This window comes from Canis aureus, chromosome 2 (genome assembly GCF_053574225.1).
Source record: "Canis aureus isolate CA01 chromosome 2, VMU_Caureus_v.1.0, whole genome shotgun sequence".
Classification (NCBI taxonomy): Eukaryota; Metazoa; Chordata; class Mammalia; order Carnivora; family Canidae; genus Canis; species Canis aureus.
Genome location: NC_135612.1, coordinates 65,691,980 through 65,712,082, shown reverse-complemented (window position 1 = coordinate 65,712,082; position 20,103 = coordinate 65,691,980). Strand labels below are relative to the sequence as shown.

The following is a 20,103-nucleotide window of genomic DNA, read 5'->3' as shown; positions in this document are numbered from 1 at the left end:
GTCTCTTCCCAATGGTACTTGAATTGGAGTGTCTGTGCCTTGAATAGTCGAATGTCATTCGTTTCATTCTTGGTTAAGTCAATGTGGCACTCCTGGCAGGACCCAGGTTCCCCCCGTCAATTGCAAAAAAGCCAAGACATGCACTTATTACGTCAAATGGATGGTTGTCAGCATTATCTCATGTTTGCTTATGTAAAGTTCTAAATTTGCAAAACAAAATTACATTCTCATGTTATTTTTTAATCTAATCTTCCCTTTGGAAAAAAAAATGTTGTTTTAAAGTAACTTTCCTGTGTTTTCTTAGGCTTACCTCCAATTCCTTCAGCTTCCAGGACAGGCTTTGCAGAATTTTCCATGAGGGAACGCATGAGGGAGAAATTACAAGCTGCAAGGGTGAGGAAAAACCACATGAATATTTTGCTCAGTACTGATTGCAGCTCTTCAGATCTCGTCTAGAATGCTCTGTTTGCTCAAAACTGCATGGATTCAAATGCCATTAAATTTGTCTTTCTTGTTTTAAATATTAATATAGTATTTAACATTGACACAGGTGGAAAATTATGCTCGAGAAGTATTCAGTGTCGTTTTTCTTAACCATTTCACTTGCTCTTCTCTAGAAGAAGTGCAGCATATAGTTTTTATTGATTATTTTCTACCAAGATGGTGAATGAGCTTTTTGTGGCATCACTGACGCTACCCAGCAGTAATTCTCTGACTTTGCAGTCCAAAGCAGAAAGCACGTTGCTGCAGGAAATCCCCACCACTCGGCCCAGGCGCTTACAAAGTCCCAGCAAGAAAGAATTGGAGACTGAATTTGGCACAGAGGTAAGAAACAGGCCTTCTCTACTTTGCAATCAAAGACCATGAAGCAGAATTTAACATTTCCAGCAGACCAGAGCTGTGAACAGAGGAGGCATTCAATGCTTATCAATAATCATTGTAGCTACTGTTTATAGAGTCCTGCTCAGTGCCAGGTGTTTGCCAGGCGTTCCTCCCATGTTCTCATATGTCATTATCCCAGTACCTCGATGGGGTTGGTTCTATTGTTTTCGTTCACATTTGACAGATAAACAAACTGAAGTTCAGAGCAGCCACAGGGCCATCCTCAGATCACAGGGCATGCATGCAGAGGAGTTGGGGTCTGATTCCAGCTTTTTCTCATTCCCAGTTTGTCTCATGGGTCAGTGTTGCTGGACCTATGGATCTTGCTGGGAAGCGGAGAGAGGAAAGCAGAGTGGGATGGTGGGGCCTTGAATGTCACACAAAGGGCCTCGGTGGATGGGGAGGTGGTTGGAATGTATTAGAGTGATTTTTGTTTAAATCTGAGGTGCTGGTGGGGCGTCTCAATGTGCCTCTAGAAACACATACAAAGGAAGGGACCAGGCCCGGAGGAATGGGTTTAGGAAGCATTTTTACTGCAGTGAGTTTTGAAGTGTTGAGCAGACTTTGTTTCCTGACAGAAAGAAGACTGCATGAGTGAGGTCTTGACACTTAGAGAAAAGTTGACCATTGAGGCCCACAAGGAGGACAGGAAGTGAAAGACAGAAAGTCTTGTTAGGGGTATAGATGAAGAACAAGCCTATAAGAGGGTAGAAGAAGGAAGAAAAGAACATCAGTGAAGTGTTTGCAAGTCTAATCCACTTATTTATTGTTGATGGTGATGGTTTGGGTTGGTTTTCACTCTTGAGACAGAGAAGTACAGATGTGAAGGAGTTTCTGTGGAAAGACCACTGATTGCTTAGAGGGTGCCTTCTCTTTTTCTGTGATGGGATGTTATAAAATTTTGCCTATATTCATCCCAAACAAGCCAAAGATTGCATGATTACAAGGAAAGTTACGTGTGTCATGGCCCATGGTTCTTTAATAGGAACACTCCATGGGTCTGATGAAATAGCATTATGACAGTTTGTTGCTCCATTCTGCTGAGGAGACATTTATTTTTCTTTGATTCCATTTATTTTCTTCGTTGTAAGAGCCAAAATTTTAAAATATTGGAAAATAAAGAAAAACTACCTAAAATCCCATCAGCCTGACACAAACACTTCAGTTGTGTTGTTCAGAGTATGAATCCCGGCATCCGGTCAGATGCGCCAAGTGATAGGATGGTTTGGTCTCTTCTATCTGAGCCTGTCTATACTTTCTGATTGATAATCATTTCACAAAATCATGGCAGCTCTCACTTGTCTATGAGCCATGAATACGAGATTCCTAATAAAGCTTCAAGTTGTAAAAGTAAAAATATATTCCCTTGGCTTATAGAGTACTTATTGCTTTTTGTGAGCAGGACTTTGACTTATATCTGTTATATTCCATATCCCCTAAGAGCCATTCTATGGATTTGAGGTGTTGGAAGAGGTCATCAAAAAGACGTGACCGCTGGTTGACCTGCGAGCTGGACCCACGTAATTGGAGGCCCCTACCCCCTCCCCTGTCCTGGAAATGTGTATACCACTTGCCTTTCCCACTCCCAGAAGCTGCCCTAGGGATACAGCCTTGAGATAGAAATGTGGTGTTGACCATCTGCCTGGTGTACTTGGCTGAACCTAGTCAGGACCTCTGTATAAACTTCTGAGATTTGACAGGCAGGTGCGGGGATTTACTCATCTTGCAGCCACCCAAGACATGCCTCATAAGTTCCCTTGCTTATGAAAACTGCCATCTAGCAATCTTAGAATGGTTTACTTCTCTTCGGACTCTCCTTGCCTTCTACTTGCATACATGGCCCATTTGCAAAACAACATGAGGCAAACATCAACTGCCTTGCCTCGCCCTTTTTTTTTTTTTTTTTTTTTTTCAGAAAAGCTTTTTCCCCTGAAGTATTATTAGTAAAAGTTTATTGTGCTTACACCAAAAAGACAATTTGCAAGCCATGGGCTATCAAACCAGAACATGGAAGGAAGCCCAGAGGTATACCGTTATAAATCAGCATATGTAATGTAGAGGTAGTGACGGGCTACAATATTAAATTTTCTAAAATGAAAGGGAATTAGTTAGTGGTTACTTCATATAAGTTTTGGGGTTAATTTAAGTTTCATTTACCATAGAAAAGTTATATCTTAAAATATTTTAAGAAATAAAATGAAGAACAATAAGGAACATGGAAATGATAGGAAAGGAGAACTAGAACAGAGGAGAGATAAGATGTTGTAACTTCAGACAAAATGTAGCATCAAGGTCACTTCCAGGAGTGGGACAAGGCTAAAGCTCTCAGTCTTCACTTGGCTAATCCAGGGGCTCTCAGACCTGGGCTGTAACTCACCTTCCATTCTATTGGCTTTTTAAAAACACCTCACTTTGGTTTTTTCTCCTTGATTATCCCAAAAGCTTGTCAAAGTAAATTTTAGTGAACAATGTGGAAGGGATATGCAAAATTGCTTTTGCCCTAGCACCATAACAATACTGGATGATTTTAGTTCTACACACACATACACACACACACACACACACACACACACACACAAAGTCCTGTTAAAGAAAAATCACTTCTAAGGCACACTGAATGAGATAGATATTCGTGTTTACCTTAGCCAATTGCAGGGAAGATCAAAAGGCATCAGGCTTGCAAATTTTGGCCTGGAAAATGAAACAACTACAATATTCAATTTCATTGTATTTTATATTTCTTTAGATTCAGGTTAATCATGATAATGCCTTTTAAAGTCTGATTTGGCCTGCAGAGACTATATAACTTATGAAGGGGAAGAGTAAAACTGAGTGGGCAGGGGATGGAGCTCATGTCTTAATGACCTCCATGTATGGTGGCCCTCCCTGACAGCACAGGCTAACATGGAAGGAATGAATAGCTCCTTTTCCTATGAAGTTGTGACAGACAGACTGGTTCCACAGTTTCTTTCTCCTTCCAGTGTTGGGTTCCAATGATACCATGGACAAGGGTTCAAAATAGCCAAGTTACATTAACAATTGACTCAGCTGCCTTTTTTTAGACCTGATCTCAAGTGTTTAACAGCACATCTCACAAAGCATATTTCTTTTTTTAAAAAACATTTTTATTTATTTAGTCATGAGAGACACACAGTGAGAGAGAGGGAGAGAGAGGCAGAGACACAGGCAGAGGGAGAAGCAGGCTCCATGCAGAAAGCCCAACACAGGACTCGATCCCAGGTCTCCAGGATCATGTCCTGGGCCGAAGCCGGCACTAAACCGCTGAGCCACCCAGGCTACCCACAAGGCATATTTCTTGATGTATATGCCTCAACCTAGAAGGAATATCGAAAAAGTTGTCCATTTATATCTTATTGAGCAAAGAATGTAGAACAAGAAAAGCCCAGATGCTGGACCCCAGCTACCCAGCATTAAATGTTGGCAACCTCACTCACCAGCTGTGTGACTTTGATCATGTTAATTTATCTCCTCCCTGGACCCCACTTCTCACCACTGTAAAAAGTGATACTGCTAGAACCTAATTCTAAATATTGTTTAAGGATTAAATAGATTCATAAATGTTACAGCATTTTCAACATGCCTGGCACACGGTAAGCTCTCTCTGTGTAAGTGTTAGCTATTGTTAGAAGCTGTAGAGTAAGAGGAAAAAGGAGAAATCAGTTGGGAATACCTTCATCAGTAATCTAACTTCACCAACACCAACCTCTGATTATTCTCGTTTGCATTTCTTTTCATTTTATACTCAGCAGACACCCCCCATGATGGAAACAAAGCACAACACAAATCTCTAAAAACATGAAAACATCAGAGTGAAAATAACAGAACGCTTGAATATTTGACCTCCACTAAATAAGACCGGAATTATTCCTCTGCTTGTGGGCCTGATTCACTGTCCCAAGTTCTCTAAGACCTGATCCTTTGACACATTCTACATTTTGCCCAGCTAGCATCTGCAGCAGACTCCTTCCTGGCCCGGGTCAAATGGGCTCTCAGCACACAATGAACTATTAACAGGTAATGGCAGTACAAGGTGTTCGAAATCTGTGCTGGGAACCATTGGGAACCCACAAAAAAGGGCACTTAACTGCAGTCATGAGATTAGGTTATATAAAATTTGAGGTGTCTCAACTCAGGCAACGGTTTCTTAGCTACGATTTCAAAAGCACAATCAGCAAAAGAATAAATAGATACACTGAACTTCATCAAAATTAAAAACCTTTGTGCTTTGAAGGAAACCATTAAGAAAGGGAAAAGACAACACACAGAATGGGAAAAATTATTTATAAATCATATATCTTGATTAATATCTTGACTAGTATCAAGAATATATAAAAATTTGAGGTGTCTGCAAGACACTCCAAATTAGATTGCCTTTTAGGGAATTAAAAATATTTTTAAGACATTCATTTTTTTTAAGACTTTTTATTTATTTATTTGAAAGAGAGAGGCAGTACACAAACAAGCAAGGGGAGTAGAAGAGAGAGAAGCAGGCTCCCTACCAAACAGGGAGACTGACGTGGGGCTCAATCCCAGGACCTTGGAATCATGACCCAAGCCAAAGGCAGACACCCAACTGACTGAGCCACCCAGGCACCCCAGAATTAAAAATATTGAATAATAGTTTAGAAGAGAAGATTCAGGCTAGAACTACTATATTTTGTATTTATGCTATAGTGAGACTCGAGAATGTTTACTCAAGTTAGAAGAGGAGTATCAAGCATTCTTACAATAAATAAAATAAATCCAAGGATAAGAAAGAATGCCTAGCTAGACACATGGACATATGGTGACAGGCACTCAGTGTTTGCTGAATTGAATTGAATGTACCTGTTACTGGGGCACCCGGGTGGTTCAGTCGGTTAAGTAAGTGTCTTCCCTCGGCTCAGGTCATGATCCCGAGGTCCTGGGATCTCGCATGGGGCTTCCTGCTCCATGGGGAGCCTGCTTCTCCCTCTCCCTGTGCCTGCTGCTCCTCCTGCTTCTGCTCTCTCTCTCCCTCTGTCAAATAAATAAATAAAATCTTTAAAAAAATGTACCTATTACTTTAAGATTGTACAAATGTGTTATAGATAATAGTTCTTTAAAATTTAATTCCACCCACTCAGTCATTTTAAGTACATTTAATGGCCTTAAATGTACTAATATAATATAATCATAATATAATTGCATTTAAATTTATTTTTGGATTTAGATAAAAATTAAATAATGAACTTTTATATCAGGTTCATAAATATTGTAATAAAGCCATCACTACTGCAATGAAACATGTCAATGAAATTATATTGTGTGAATGTAATATCCTTTGAGTCAGGCAGGTATAAAAAGTCACAGGAAGAAACAAAATGAATAAAACAATAAACCATCCATATACACGTATTTGACCACCCAAAATGTAACCTATACTGATTTTCTTTCCTAAATTACCAGTGTTAGACTTTCTGTTGGATCTTGTGTTTGATTGTTACCATCCTCACAAAGGTAAGGTGAAAACAAAGGCTTGCCTGTGCAAAGCCAAACTTCCTTCCTCTCTCATCGGTTGCCCTCTTGGCTTTTTTTCCATATTTTCAAACCCACCAGTCTGTCCCATGGGCTGTAGGAGGTGGGGGATTCTGAGGCAGACAGGAGCAAGATGGCATCTTCAACAACATGTGAGAAACGTTTAGCCATTTCATAAGAGGATCAGACTTGGCAGAGCTTTGGGAAAGCTTCCGAGCAAGCACTGGAATCTGATCTTTATTCTACTCTAATATTTTAAGATAATTTATTCTTATACTAAGTAACATTATTCTTCTTTCCTCATCAAAACATTTGAAATTCTGGAATTTACCAAGGCAAACAACTCCTTACTTTTCATTGCCATGTGGAATTCATTATTTAGCACAGCTTCAAATTCTGTATGAGTTGGTACATAACTATTTAACCTTACTTAATACTGCAATGGGGCACCTGGGTGGCACAGTTGATTAAGCCTCTGACTCTTGGTTTAGTTCAGATCGTGATCTCAGGGTCATAAGATCAAGCCCTGTATCAGGCTCCATGCTCAGCACAGAGTCTACTTAAGATTCTCTTTCCCTCTCCCTTTGCCATTCTCACTTGTGCCCTCTCTCTTAATTAAAAAAAAAAAAAAAATACTATGAAATGAGGGAACAAAGGAAAAGCATTGAATTTTACATAAATGGGAACAGCATATATTCTCTTGATATTATGACAAATTACACCCAACTGATACCCTGGTTTTTCTTCTGGCCATGCTGGCCATCAGCTGCATATAGATGAAATTTCATAGCACCTTGTTTTAGTTGTTCCAAGTATCTCAAGCTCTCATCACTGGCCTTTGGAAACACAGTTAGCCATTATGAGATTTACACAAAACCAGCAAAGCCAGGAGCCTGGGGCAATTCTTGCTGTGAACAGAAGGCATGAGACAAACACCCCTCTTCTGGGTCCTAGGCAGGCAATTCTGAGAAGCATTCTCCTGGGGCTACCGCAGGATCAAGTCCTAATTATCAGACTATTATTAGCCAGCTTGGTAACATTCATCAGAACTGTCTTCCCCTTCGGTTTCTTTCTCCCCAGTTCCCAACTCCTTTCAAGCCACACAAATAAGGCATGAAAAATCCTTGCTTCAGGCTTTAGTTTCTGGCAGACTAAATAAAATATAGTTTACATACAAAGCTGAGAGATAAAAGACATGTAAGAGGAAAATTAAGAATGTGATAAGAATGTGACCCATCATGATTGAGCGGTAAAAATGGGCATATTTTAGGTTCATTGCCTTACTTGATCCTCAAAACAAGTGGTCAATGGGACTCCTGGGTGGCTCAGCAGTTGAGTGTCTACCTTCAGTTCAGGACATGATCCCCAGGTTCTGGGATTGAGTCCTACATCGGCCTCCTGCATGGAGTCTGCTTCTCCTCCCTCTGCCTATATCTCTGCCTCTCTGTGTGTCTCTCATGAATAAATAAAATCTTAAAAAAAAAAAAAAAAGTGATCTCAGCTGTATGTGATGAATCTGGGATTCAAAGCCAGGTGGTCAGGGGATCCCTGGGTGACTCAGCGGTTTAGCCCCTGCCTTCAGCCCAGGGCGTGATCCTGGAGTCCCGGCATCAAGTCCCGTATCGGGCTCCCTGCATGGAGCCTGCTTCTCTCTCTGCTTGTGTCTCTGCCTCTCTCTCTCTGTGCATGTCTCTCGTGAATAAATAAAATCTTCAAAAAAAAAAAAAAAAACAAAAAAAAAAAACAAAGCCAGGTGGTCAGCCTTCAGAGCCTGTGATTTGATTACCAAGCTCTACAGAACAACACCTAATACCTCAGACAATAAGATTCTAGAAAAGAGATTTCATTTTAGGATGGAGGAGTCTGAGAAAAGAAGTAGCTTTACATGATCTGGAAAAACAGGTAGGACTTGAGAAGGATATGTGAAAGGAACCCAGTGCCCTGATGAAACATTCCATTTGCCCTGATGAAAATTATTCCATGCTGTGACACAAGTCTCAGTCCAGATGATAATAACAAAGTTTCCATCATATGTAGAATACGTTTGTCCTTTCCTATTATGAATATCTAGATATATTATTGGAATGGCTTAGAATCAGTCAAAAGGAAGGCTTGGTATTTGGATTGTGCTGGGTAGAAAAGGAGGAGTAGCCAGGTTCTGTAAGGGGTGGATTAGAAGCAGAGATGAGGAGGGACACGGGTGGCTCAGTGGTTGAGCATCTGCCTTCGACTCAGGGAGTGATCCCAGGGTACTAGGATCAAGTCCTGCATCAAGCTCCCCACAGGAAGCCTGCTTCTCCCTCTGCCTATGTCTCTGCCTCTCTCTCTGTGTCTCTCATGAATAAATATAAGATCTTTAAAAAAAAGAAGAAGAAGAAGAAGCAAAGATGAGGATAAAGTGGGAACAACCCTTCGTGGATTGGCCATCACAGGATAAAGGGAATCCCCATATTAAGAATTAGCAGGGATCCCTGGGTGGCTCAGTGGTTTAGCACCTGCCGTAGGCCCAGGGCGTGATCCTGGAGACTCGGGATCGAATCCCACATCAGGCTCCCTGCATGGAGCCTGCTTCTACCTCTACCTTCTCCCTCTGTGTGTGTGTGTGTGTGTGTGTGTGTCTGTCATGAATAAATAAATAAAATCTTAAAAAAAAAAAGAATTAGCAAACTGAGGTATCATAGAACTTGGCTTCCAGGGGGACAGCAGGTCCAGGGGCTCATGAGGACAGGCCTTGTGCCCTGGAGCATGTATGTCAGATTTATTTACATCCGGGAACTACTGATGCTTTTCTTCATAGGTTGTTTGGAAATGGTCCTCTGTGAACTAGATAATCTATAGATCTGTAGAAGAAATAGCATTTGTCATTTTAGGGTCTTTTGAGTATAAAATTTTATATTTGTTCAGTCTTGAGAGAGACAGAGCTGAGTGAGAAGACACTCAGCAACCTTAATCTTCAAATATATTTGACATTTGTAAGTTATTTCATTGCTTAGGAATGGTGGTCTGCATCAATGGTCACAGGGTTTCCCCTTCAAGAGTTAATGCTTGTTTTGAAATATCTTTAGTTTCTTGATTTAAATGTTCTATATATATCCTGGAGCAACTGGAAGGCTCAGTCCAATGAGTATCCAACTCTTGATTTTGGCTCAGATCATGATCTCAGGGTCATGAGATCAAGCCCCACATCAGGCTCCACGCTCAGTATGGTGTTGCTTGTCCCTCTCCCTCTGCTCCTCCCCTCACTGGTGCGAGCTCTCTCTCTCTCTCTCATAAATATAAATAATAAATAAATAAATAAATAAATAAATAAATAAATAAATAAATAAATCCATTTCTTAAATAATAAATAAAGGTTCAGTCTATCCTTTTTTCCACTCATATAGCCAGGTGAAAAGGTACAAAGGACTAAACAAGAAGACGATTCCCAAAGCTACTCAAGAGTAAAGTTCCGTGATTCTGCACAAAAAATCAAGTCTAAACCCCCGGTGAGAAATCTTGTCTTTCTGAATCATGCATGCTTTAAATCATGTTTTTTGTTAGTTTGTTTGTGTTTTTCAAAAATATCCAATGAGAGATGCCTATATACATACCCTGAGTCTTGTTGCCATGAAGCCTACAAGAAGAAAGTATGAGAACTGATTTCTACCTTTAAAATGCTAGGATCCAGCAGGAGAGATTAGAATACTGCCTGACTGGGTGACAGGAACTGCATGGAAGGGCAGGAAATGCTAGCAATTAGACTGTTCAGCTCTGAAGTTGCACCAACTTTCATTATGGGGAAAAAAAGGGGTACCAATCAAGAAGAATCAAAACCAAAAAAAGCCTTTTTATCTTTTATTAGAAGACCCCTGGACTGCTCATAATTAAATTAAACTATCTCAGCATTGGTCTATAAAATAATGAATTACTTTCTGGTATTTTAATAATCTTTTCAAAAGCTTTTACTGCTGGAAAAAATATATTTATGTGCCTCTGAGAATGTTTGCTGGTTTATCAAAACATAACTCATTAAAGTTACTTATTAGAGGAAGCCACCAATTGCCTATTGCGCTTGCTAAAGTTTGTGACAAGTAATCTCATACCTTCAAAAAATGGTAATAAGCTTAGGATGCCTAGAATGTGCCTGATGCCATTAACATCAAGCTGCTGTGAGTGAACTGTGTGGCACTCACCTCAGCTTATACAATCTGAAATTCTTTTGTTCGCTGCTTCTTAGGTTCCACCTGGCTTCCCTTCTGCCGAAGAAGCCTATAACTTCTTCACTTTCAACTATGATCCTGAACCAGAGGAATCAGAGGAAAAATCACAAACCAGAAATAGAGATGAAACTAACCAAGAGGAGGAGGAAGGAGAGGAAGAAGAGCCAACTGTGCATGGAGAACACAAAACGGTATTTAATATTACAATGGGAATGAGATGAGGGATGATGATGACATTAATGACCATGATGGTGACAATGATGATGATGACATCTTTGCCAGAAAGAAAGCAGCTGAGGACAAACCTGCCACCACCACACAGAACAGCTCATCCATGCTTTAGTTGAAAGCCATGGGAATACTACGTTCACATTACTTTCAGTAGCCTTTGATTTTACCCCACAATTTGGGTAATAAGGACCTTGATTAAATCTGTCCCTTTCTCTCATGGAAAAAGAAAAAAAGCAGAACAAGGCAGCTTACAGATTTTTCTTGCTGGACTCCAGACAATGATTAGCATTCATTTCATATGCAAAATGTTTGCCCCTCCAAGGCAAATTAAGCCTTTCTCTCTCTCTCTCTCTCTCTCTCTCTCTCTTTCCCTCTCTCTCTCTCTCTCTCTTTCCCCACAACCTCACAGGTGATTAGCTTTTTGTGCCCCATTCCACACCCGCGCTATGACTCAGACTCTAATTGTGTGTGGCACATATGAGACAAAATAAAATATACCATTAAAAAAATGGAGAAAGGACTTGAATAGACATCTCAGCAAAGAAGATACACAAATGGCCAATAAGTACATGAAATACGCTTGACATCACTAATCATTAGAGAACTGCAAATCAAAACCACAATGAGATACAATTTTACACAAATTAGAATAGCTATTATTTTTCTAAAAGAAAGAAAGAAAAGAACGACTGCTGGCAAGAATGTTGAGAAACTAGACCCTTGTGCATTGCTGATGGCAATATAAAATGGTGCAGCTGCTCTGAAAACAGTCTGGTCATTCCTCAAATATTTAAACATGGAATTACTATGTTCCAGCAACTCCATTTCTGGGGATATGCCCAAAAGAATAGAAAGCAGGCACTCAGATACTTGTATACTTAACGCTGAGAGAAGCATTCACAATAGCCAAAAGGTAAAAGCAACCGAAGTATCCATCAGCAGATAAATGGATAAACAAAATGTGGCATATACATACAATGGAAAATTATTCAGCATTAAAAAGGAAGGAAATTCAAAGAGCCTGACTTGCTCAGTAGGTAAAACTTGCAACTCTTGATCACAAAGTCATGAATTTGAACCCCATATTGAATGTAGAGTTTACTTCAAAAAAAAAAAAAAAAGAAAGAAAAAGATGTGGATATGTCAATTATATCTCAATACAACTGAAAAAAAAGAAATTAATATTTTTTTAATTTTTAAAAAGGAAAGAAATTCTAATAGATACAGAAAACAAATTTGACAAAATTCAATATGTATTTTTGATAAAAACTCTTAGGCATAGAAGGAACATAGTTCAACATAATAAAGGCTATCTATGACAAACCCACAGGTAACATACTCAATAATTAAAGGTTGAAAGCTTTTCCTCTAGGATCAGGAGCAAGACAATGGTGCCCACTCTTACCACTCCTATTTCAACATAATACTAGAAGTCTTAACTATAGCAACCAGGCAAGGGACCCCCGGGTGGCTCAGTGGTTTAGATCCTGCCTTTGGCCCAGGGCATGATCCTGGAGTCCCGGGATCAAGTCCCAGTATCGAGTCCCACATTGGGCTCCCGGCATGGAGTCTGCTTCTCCCTCTGCCTGTGTCTCTGACTCTCTCTGTGTGTCTCTCATGAGTAAATAAATAAAATCTTTAAAGAAAAAAAAATCAGGCAAGAAAAAGAAATTAAAGATATCTGAATTGGAAAAAAAATGATCTCTATTTGCAGATGCTATGACTTTATATAGAGATAATCCTAAAGACTCAACCAAAAAATTATTATATCTAATCAATGAATTCAGTAAAGTTGTAGCATACGAAATTAGCATACAAAAACCAGTAGTGTGGGGTGCCTTTGTGGCTCAGTTTGTTAAGCATCTGTCTTCAGCTCAGATCATGATCCTGGGGTTCTGGAATTAAGCACCACATTGGGCTTCCTGCTCAGCAGAGAGTCTGCTTCTCCCTCATCTTCTCCTTCTCCCCTCCCATCCATGTTCTCTCTCTCTCAAATAAATAAGCAAAATCTTTAAAAACAAAAAAAAACTAGTAATGTTTCTTTACAGTAACAACACATTTTCTGAAAAAGAAATAAAGAAATTGATCCCATTTACAGCAAATACTTAGGAATAAATTTACCTGAGGTGGTGAAAGACCTGTACTCTGAAAAGTGTAGGATCCTGATAAAAGAAATCAGAGAAGACACAAATAAATGTAAAGTTATCCCATGTTCATGGATCAGAAGAATTAATATTAAAATGTCAATACTGTCAAAAGCCATCTGTAGATTCCATGCAATCTCTATAAATGTTTTCAATGACACATTTTACAAAAGTAGAAAAAACACTCCTAAAATTTATGTGGAACCACTAAAGATCCCAAAAGCCAAAGTAATCCTGAGAAGAAGAACAAAGCAGGAGGCATCAAACTTTGATTTCAAGCTATACTATAAAGCTGGTCATCAAAACAGCAGGGTAATGGCATAAAAACCCACAAATAGGCCAATGGAGCAGAATCAAGAGCCCAGAACTAAACCCAAGCACATGTGGTCAACTAATATTTGACAAGGGAGTTAAGAATACCCAATGGAGAAAAGATTGTCTCTTTAATAAATGGTGCTGGGATAACTGGATACTCACATGCAAAAGAATGAAAGTAGACCCCCACCTTACACCACTTACAAAAAAATTAACTCAAAATGGATCAAAGGCTTAAATGTAAGACCTTGAAACCATGAAACTCCTAGGGGGAAAAAAAATACACAGGAAAAAAAGCCCTTTGACATGGGTCCTGGTAATGAGTTTTTGGATATGACACCTAAGCACAAGCAACAAAGTCAAAATGTAATTTTTTTACCTAGGTTTATGGAAATGTGGGAATACTTAAGTTTATTCAATAGTAATTGTTTCACAAATCAATATTCAGCTTGCTCTGACTCTGGATGTCTCGTGAGGTTGCAGACAAGGCAGCCAAGAATGCAATCATCTGAAAGCTTGACTGGGTCAGGAGGTTTTGCCTCCAACGTGGCTTATTCCTCTGCCCAGCAAGCGCTGGGTGTTAGCCGGAGACCTCGGTTCAGATCTCCCCAGGAAGCTGCTTGAGTGTCCTCATGACGTGACAGATTTCCCCGAAAGCTAGTGCTCCAAGAGAAAGCAGGGAGGAAGCCACAGTGCTCTTTCTGACATAGAGTCAGAAGCTACATAACTGCACTCTTATCCTGCATCACTAAGTACAGCGCATACAGAAAGGGAGGAGAACCGGGGTCCACTTTTGGAAGGCAGGGCTATCAACAGATCTGTAGGCTTCTGAAATTGTGACACTTCTCTCCAAAAGCCTCCTCTCTTGGGCATGTTTCTTCCCTGGTAGGTCCATGTTCCTAAAACCGCCCTTTGAAATCATGCCCCCTGTGAAACCCCTCCCCCATACTCCATGCTCTTGTCTGCTCAGACCCTTTTTTCAGTATTTTTATACTCAAAGTGGATTTAGCCTTTCTGGCAGAGCTTTTAGATCATGTGTAGCTCTCCTTTTCTGTCTTCTCTGCAGTTTTTCTCAGCCCATCTCTGCTCATCATAAAGCAAAAAGGGACACAAGTGAGAAAAATCACCCACTGAAATTAGGACACTTTTTTTACTTTTTCAAAGTTTTTGGCATTTTGTGTACTCAAGTTGTGCTGGGAGCTTGGTTACCTTGTATATTTACTTCCCCTTCTCATTGTTTTGGTTATTTGGGAGGAAATATTAAGAAGCAGGTAGTGAGGCTACCATCTGAGCAAATCTCCATGGGATTTTAAAGGCTGTTGCTCATAAATGGGCATCAGGCTTTAATTTAAAAAAAAAAAAAAATGAGGAGGAGAAGAAAAAAAGGAAGGAGAAAAATAAGTAAGTAGGAGATGGAGAAGAGGAAGAAAGAAGAAGAAAAAGTTCAGAAAATACTCCAAATTAACATGCTACAAGCTAGCATTTGTGATTCCAGTCCCAGTGCTTAGAATTTTTACCTGTGTCTATTAATTCTATCCTTACAAAACCCTAAGAGGTGAGCTCTGTTAATATCCCCATCTTACAGTTGAAAGAAACAAGAATTAGAATGGTAGATAAGTTTCACAAAATCACGCAGGTGGTGTGGGTTGGAGCTGGGATGCAAACCCAGGCAGCCTGAGCATCGTGTGGACAGTACTCACAGTGTCCTGCCCTGGGGTCCATGCCAGGGGAAGGTTAGCGTACTGCATAACTTCTGAGCCCAAGTACTTTAAGTAAATGTGGAAAAATGCACACCCTCAAAGGAGGCCAGAGTTGCTGAGATTTCAGTTGCTTTACCCAGCACAACTCTTCAGACCTCAGCCCATTCTGATTTTGACATTTTCCGAGTATATGGAAAAGTAAAAAACAAAGAAAACCCACTTGCAAAACAGAAAGGCCATCGAGTCTTATGCTTTATTTAGAAAAATATAAAAAGGGGATTGCCTGGATGGCTCAGTGGTTGAGCATCTGCCTTTGGCTCAGGTTGTGATCCCAGGGTCCCAGGATTGTGTTCCACATCAGACTCTCCGCAGAAAGCCTGCTTCTGCCTCTGCCTCTCTGTGTGTCTCTCAGAAATAAGTAAATAAATAAATAAATAGAACACTATCTTATAAGATACCTTGTTTAATGAGTTTAATGTCATTATTTTTCTAAGTAAACGAGTAATCATAGCATGATGTTTTCTTACTGTTTAAGGTAATGCAGGATGAGGAAGAGCTGCTTAGTGCTAAGGATGCCGAGGATTTTCTGCTGGGCTTGGACCATGCAGCGGAGGATTTTGTGGCAGTCAGACCTGCAGATTACGAAAGCGTTCACGTTAGGCTGCAGAGGGAAAAAGAACTCCTGTTCGTACCCAGTAGACTGACAGGTACTTGCTCTTTCTTGCCTTCCTGCTCAGTATGGGCAACTTTTCCTTCACGTGAACTGCGGCTACTGTCTGAGGAAGTCCAATTTCCATAGCAGATCCCAATTTCTAATCTGAGTTAGTAATCAAGAAATTTCTTCAGATTAAAAAAAAAAAGAACATGAGAAAATGCCTTTGAGCAAACACTCACCGATAGAATAGCACAAGAAACAAGGATGAGATGGGGTGTCCCCTCATCAAATCAGTGACCAGCTCTCGGGGCAGAGAGCAGGAGAGACTCTGAGATTCAGGCTATGAGAAGGAAAATCTCTCTTTCATCCTCTACTTACACTCAACCCTTCTACAACACTGCTGTGACCAGATGTTTGGGGTTTTTTTCCCTACACCAACCAATTTTCCAAGACCAGCCTGGTATCCTACAATTCAGTTCTGATACAATCTACCTGGAGTTCGCACAGACCCCACAAATTAAGGACTCAGTCCCACAAAACTACCTCTACTTAGACACCAGTCACACAAGTAGTAGGTCCCAAGGTTACCCATACTTCTATTTGATTTTTCCACAAATTAGGGGTTCCAAGACCCCCTCCTCAGGTTAGGTAATTTGTCCAACAGCACATAGTACTCAAAGGAACACCTATATTTACTGGTTTATCATATAATAAAGGGTATGGGAGAGCCTGATGACTCAGTTGGTTAAGCATCTGCCTTCAGCTCAGGTCATGATCCCAGGGTCCCAGGATCAAGTCTTGTGCTGGGCTCCTTGCTCAGTGAGGAGTCTTCTCCCTGTGCCCCTCCCCCTGCTCACTCTCTTGCTCTCAAATTCATAAATTTTTTTTTTTTTAAATTAGGGTATGAGAGAGCACACAGATGAAAAGAGTCATAGGGCAAGGCATGTGAAGGGGTATGGAGCTTCCATCCCCCCTTCAGAAGCACCATCCTCCCAGCGCCTCTACCTGTTCATCAACCAGGAAGCTCCTCAAACCCCTTCAGTTAGGATTTGTTTGGAGGCTTCTGATGTAGACATGAGAGACCAAATCATTGCCATTGTTGATTACTGAACTCTCTAGTCCCTCTCTTTCTCCCAGAGGTGGATGAAAGCAGCAGTGGCCAAAAGTCCCAACACTCTACTTCCATGGCTGGTTGCCCCTGGGTGCCACCAACATCCTGAGACTATCTGGGAGCCCCCAGCCACCAGGCATCCCACTAGCGTGCAATAGGACATGATTACTTCAGAAATTCTAAGGGAGGTGCAAAGCAGGTTGGCTGAGGTTCCTCACTTGGGGGACAAGGATTGGGGTTCTAGAGCAGGGGCCATCAGATTGACTCCTACTGGCTGCCTCTTGCTTCATTTTGGCCCTGGGTTTCCCTATACTCTTTTTTCCCCTGGAATGTTCTTTCCTCCTGAGAGTGCCTGAAGGAGCTCCCCAGTTAGTCAGCTGTTAGTTCACACTTAAAATGGCAGGCTCGCCCTCAGGCTGGGAAGGGGTGCACTCATTTTACCTGGGAGTTGGATTTCTTTTCATTTGTCATGTTCTGAGTTCCAATTAAATGCCAAGCCAAGGATAAATTATTGTTCCATTTTGATAGATCATCTTGAATCGTGTATTGGTTCTAAGTATTAGAATTTGTTGGACATCTCAAGTTTCCTTCTAAAGTAGGTAGCTGGGGGACACCTGAGTGGCTCAGTCAGTTAAGCGTCTGCCTTAGGCTCAGGTCATGATCCCAGGACTCTGGGATCGAGCCCCGCATCAGGGTCCCTGCCCAGTGGAGAGTCTGCTTCTTCCTCTCCCTCTGCCTCTCCCTCTGCTCATGCTCACTCTCTCCTTCTCAAATGCATAAATAAAATCTTTTTAAAAATAAAAATATACAATAGGTAGCTGGGAAAAGCACCCAAGGGTTACAACTTGGCCGTAACAATAATAGCAGATGCATTCTGTGTACTTCTTCCACCAGCTTTCTTTCTAAGCACTTGATGTGTTACCAGCTCAGTTGGCCCCACACCAGAGCTAGAGAAGTGTTCATTCTCATGCCCAGTTTACAGATGAAAAAGCAGAAGCGTAAAGGGAAGGCCCTCTGGGGAGGCGACCCCTGGCCTGGCAAACAGGAGTTGGGGAACCACCCGGCCCCAGCTCCTCCTCCCTGAGGTATGACCTCTAGCGAGCTCCTCCGAGCTCCTCCGTTCTCAGAGTCTCATCTGAAAAGAGGAGGAAATGAAACGATCCTACGACATGACTCTGGGCGTTTCTTTTTCCTTTGAGCACTGAGAAGAATCGCAGGAGCAAAGCGCCTGTGCTGTGACCAGCACAGGGCTGGGGATCAAAAGTAATAATGCAAAAAAAAAAAAAAAAAGCAAAAAAAAAAAAGTAATAATGCTTTCTGTTACTGGTGCTTTCTGTTACTCATGCTGTTCTTGTCACTGCTTGGCAAATGGTTGCCAAAGTAGAGCGTGTCCGCCCCCCTGGGATACAGGAAGCAGATGTCAAGGCTTCTACTGGCACATATTTTTAATCTCATCCTTTCCTGATTTAATTGTGTATGCATGATAGTGTGTCCACAACCAGTAAATGTCCACAGAGTGAGCAAGTGCTCAAAAACATTTCCATGAAAACCTTAGAAGACCACTGCGTTGGTGCAGGGTTGGTGCCAGCCCTGTGAGTGGAGGGTGGGGAGCAGATGAAAAGGGAAAACAATGGTTTACACCCGCCGCCCCCACCCCCCCCACCCTGACTCCAACGTTGGTTTTTCCAGGAACGCTGACATTAGTTGTTTTTTGTGGGTGAGTTTGGAAAACTGAATGTCCAAATGGCCACATGCAGGAAAATTAGCAGATTCAGGGATTCGGCGAGGTTTAGAGTGAGATAATTATAAACAAAAGAGATTCTCCACCTTTCCTCATGAATTCCCAAATTACCTCTGGACGCTCCCAGGTCCCCTGGCTGCTTCTTATTTCTCCTCTGGCCTACTCTACCCAAGCAAGCCCAGTGATCTTTCCAGAACTGAAAACCCACTCGGTCTCTTCCGGGGGAACCTTCAGTGGGCCACCCTCTTCACCAGAACACATGCTGCTGGTGATCTTCAAGGCCCTCCCTCCACCCCAGCCCTGCACACCATCCCACAGTGCTCAGGGTTACCCCACAAACTGGGACCGGCCATGCCATCAGGCCCCCATCCCCAGCTCTTTCCCTCTCAGCCTTCTCGAGTAAGTGCAAATGCAGGGGGCCTACCAAGAAAAGCTTCCCTTCCTGCTCTCACTTATCCTCTTTTTTAACTTCCAAAGCATCTTCTCATACTTTATCTCATTAAATTCTTCCAAGAACCCAGTGAGTACAGGTTATCACCCCTTTTGTACAGAAGGAAAGTGTTCGAAGCAGTGCCCCACCCAGGTTTGTTCTGGCAGTAAGAGGTGCAGCAGCTCCTTTGATTTCAATACCACCCTCCCCCCAGTATGCCACCCTGGTGAGTAAGATGTGGAATCATGTCATGATTCTACAGCATGATATGACAAGTGAACACATTCCTCTTTTCCTTGGTTCTGCTTCTAGAAATTAATACGGAGTGTTTGCAACTTCCAAGAAGATAAGTGAAGTTTCCAGGGGTTGTTTTAGCTCACCAAATTGCAATTTGAAATGTGTAGGTTGGCACCAATGTTGCTTGTCTTTATTTATGCATTATCTAGTGCCCACGTATAAAAAGCTTCCTGAGAATGTGCAGCCCAGATTTCTGGAAGACGAAGGCCTTTATATTGGAGCAAGACCAGAGGTGCCTCGCACCTGTCAGAACATCGTGGAGAACAGGCTGCTGACGCAGGACCCCGTAAGCATGCAGCTCCTGTGGCACCTGAAGCCCATGGATGACTCTCCCTATTGGAGACAGTCACCACACCCTCGTGCTCATTTCCTCCTCTCTACAGACAGTGGTTCAGTTTTTTTTTTTTTTCTTTTTTAATTTGTCTTTCAGTACGTTTGGTGATCCTCAAACCACACACCCTCTCCCCTGCTCAAAACCCATCTGCTGCTGGCAGGGCTTGGGATTCTCCTGCTGAGTCAGATGTTGGCGACTTTTTCTCAATTCACAGAAATGTTTACTTGTACACGGATAGAATGTTTTCAATTGTTTTCCCCCTCTGGTTTTTTTCTCCAATTTTTAATGAATAGGAAGTGCATTTTCTCTTAAGTACTCCTGTAAGCTTTTTGTAAAATGCTTTTTTTGGAGGGGAGTAAGGACTGTATCTTAAACTAATTGTGGGGGGGGGGGGTATTAGTGAAGACTCAGTTGCTAGTGGAAACAAGGCTTTTAAAGATCTATCAGGACAGGAGAGGGTGCATGAAATGTGTGTGTCAACCCAGAATTTTCTTGCAAATGTTGCTTATTCTGTAACCATTTTCTATCCAGTTAAAAGAAGATGGTG

At 41.4% G+C, this 20,103-nt stretch overlaps 1 protein-coding gene across 6 annotated transcripts in view; it reads left to right on the top strand.

The window, feature by feature from the left end:
• Nucleotides 1-20,103, top strand: part of CC2D2A (coiled-coil and C2 domain containing 2A) — a 137,278-nt gene that overhangs the window by 28,512 nt on the left and 88,663 nt on the right. For all 6 annotated transcript variants that reach the window (XM_077877082.1, XM_077877073.1, XM_077877098.1 and 3 more), the window contains 6 exons: nt 305-393; nt 724-825; nt 9,783-9,884; nt 10,616-10,789; nt 15,524-15,695; nt 19,372-19,508. In XM_077877082.1, the coding sequence (XP_077733208.1) occupies nt 305-393; nt 724-825; nt 9,783-9,884; nt 10,616-10,789; nt 15,524-15,695; nt 19,372-19,508 (776 nt within the window). The remainder of the gene's footprint in view (nt 1-304; nt 394-723; nt 826-9,782; nt 9,885-10,615; nt 10,790-15,523; nt 15,696-19,371; nt 19,509-20,103) is intronic.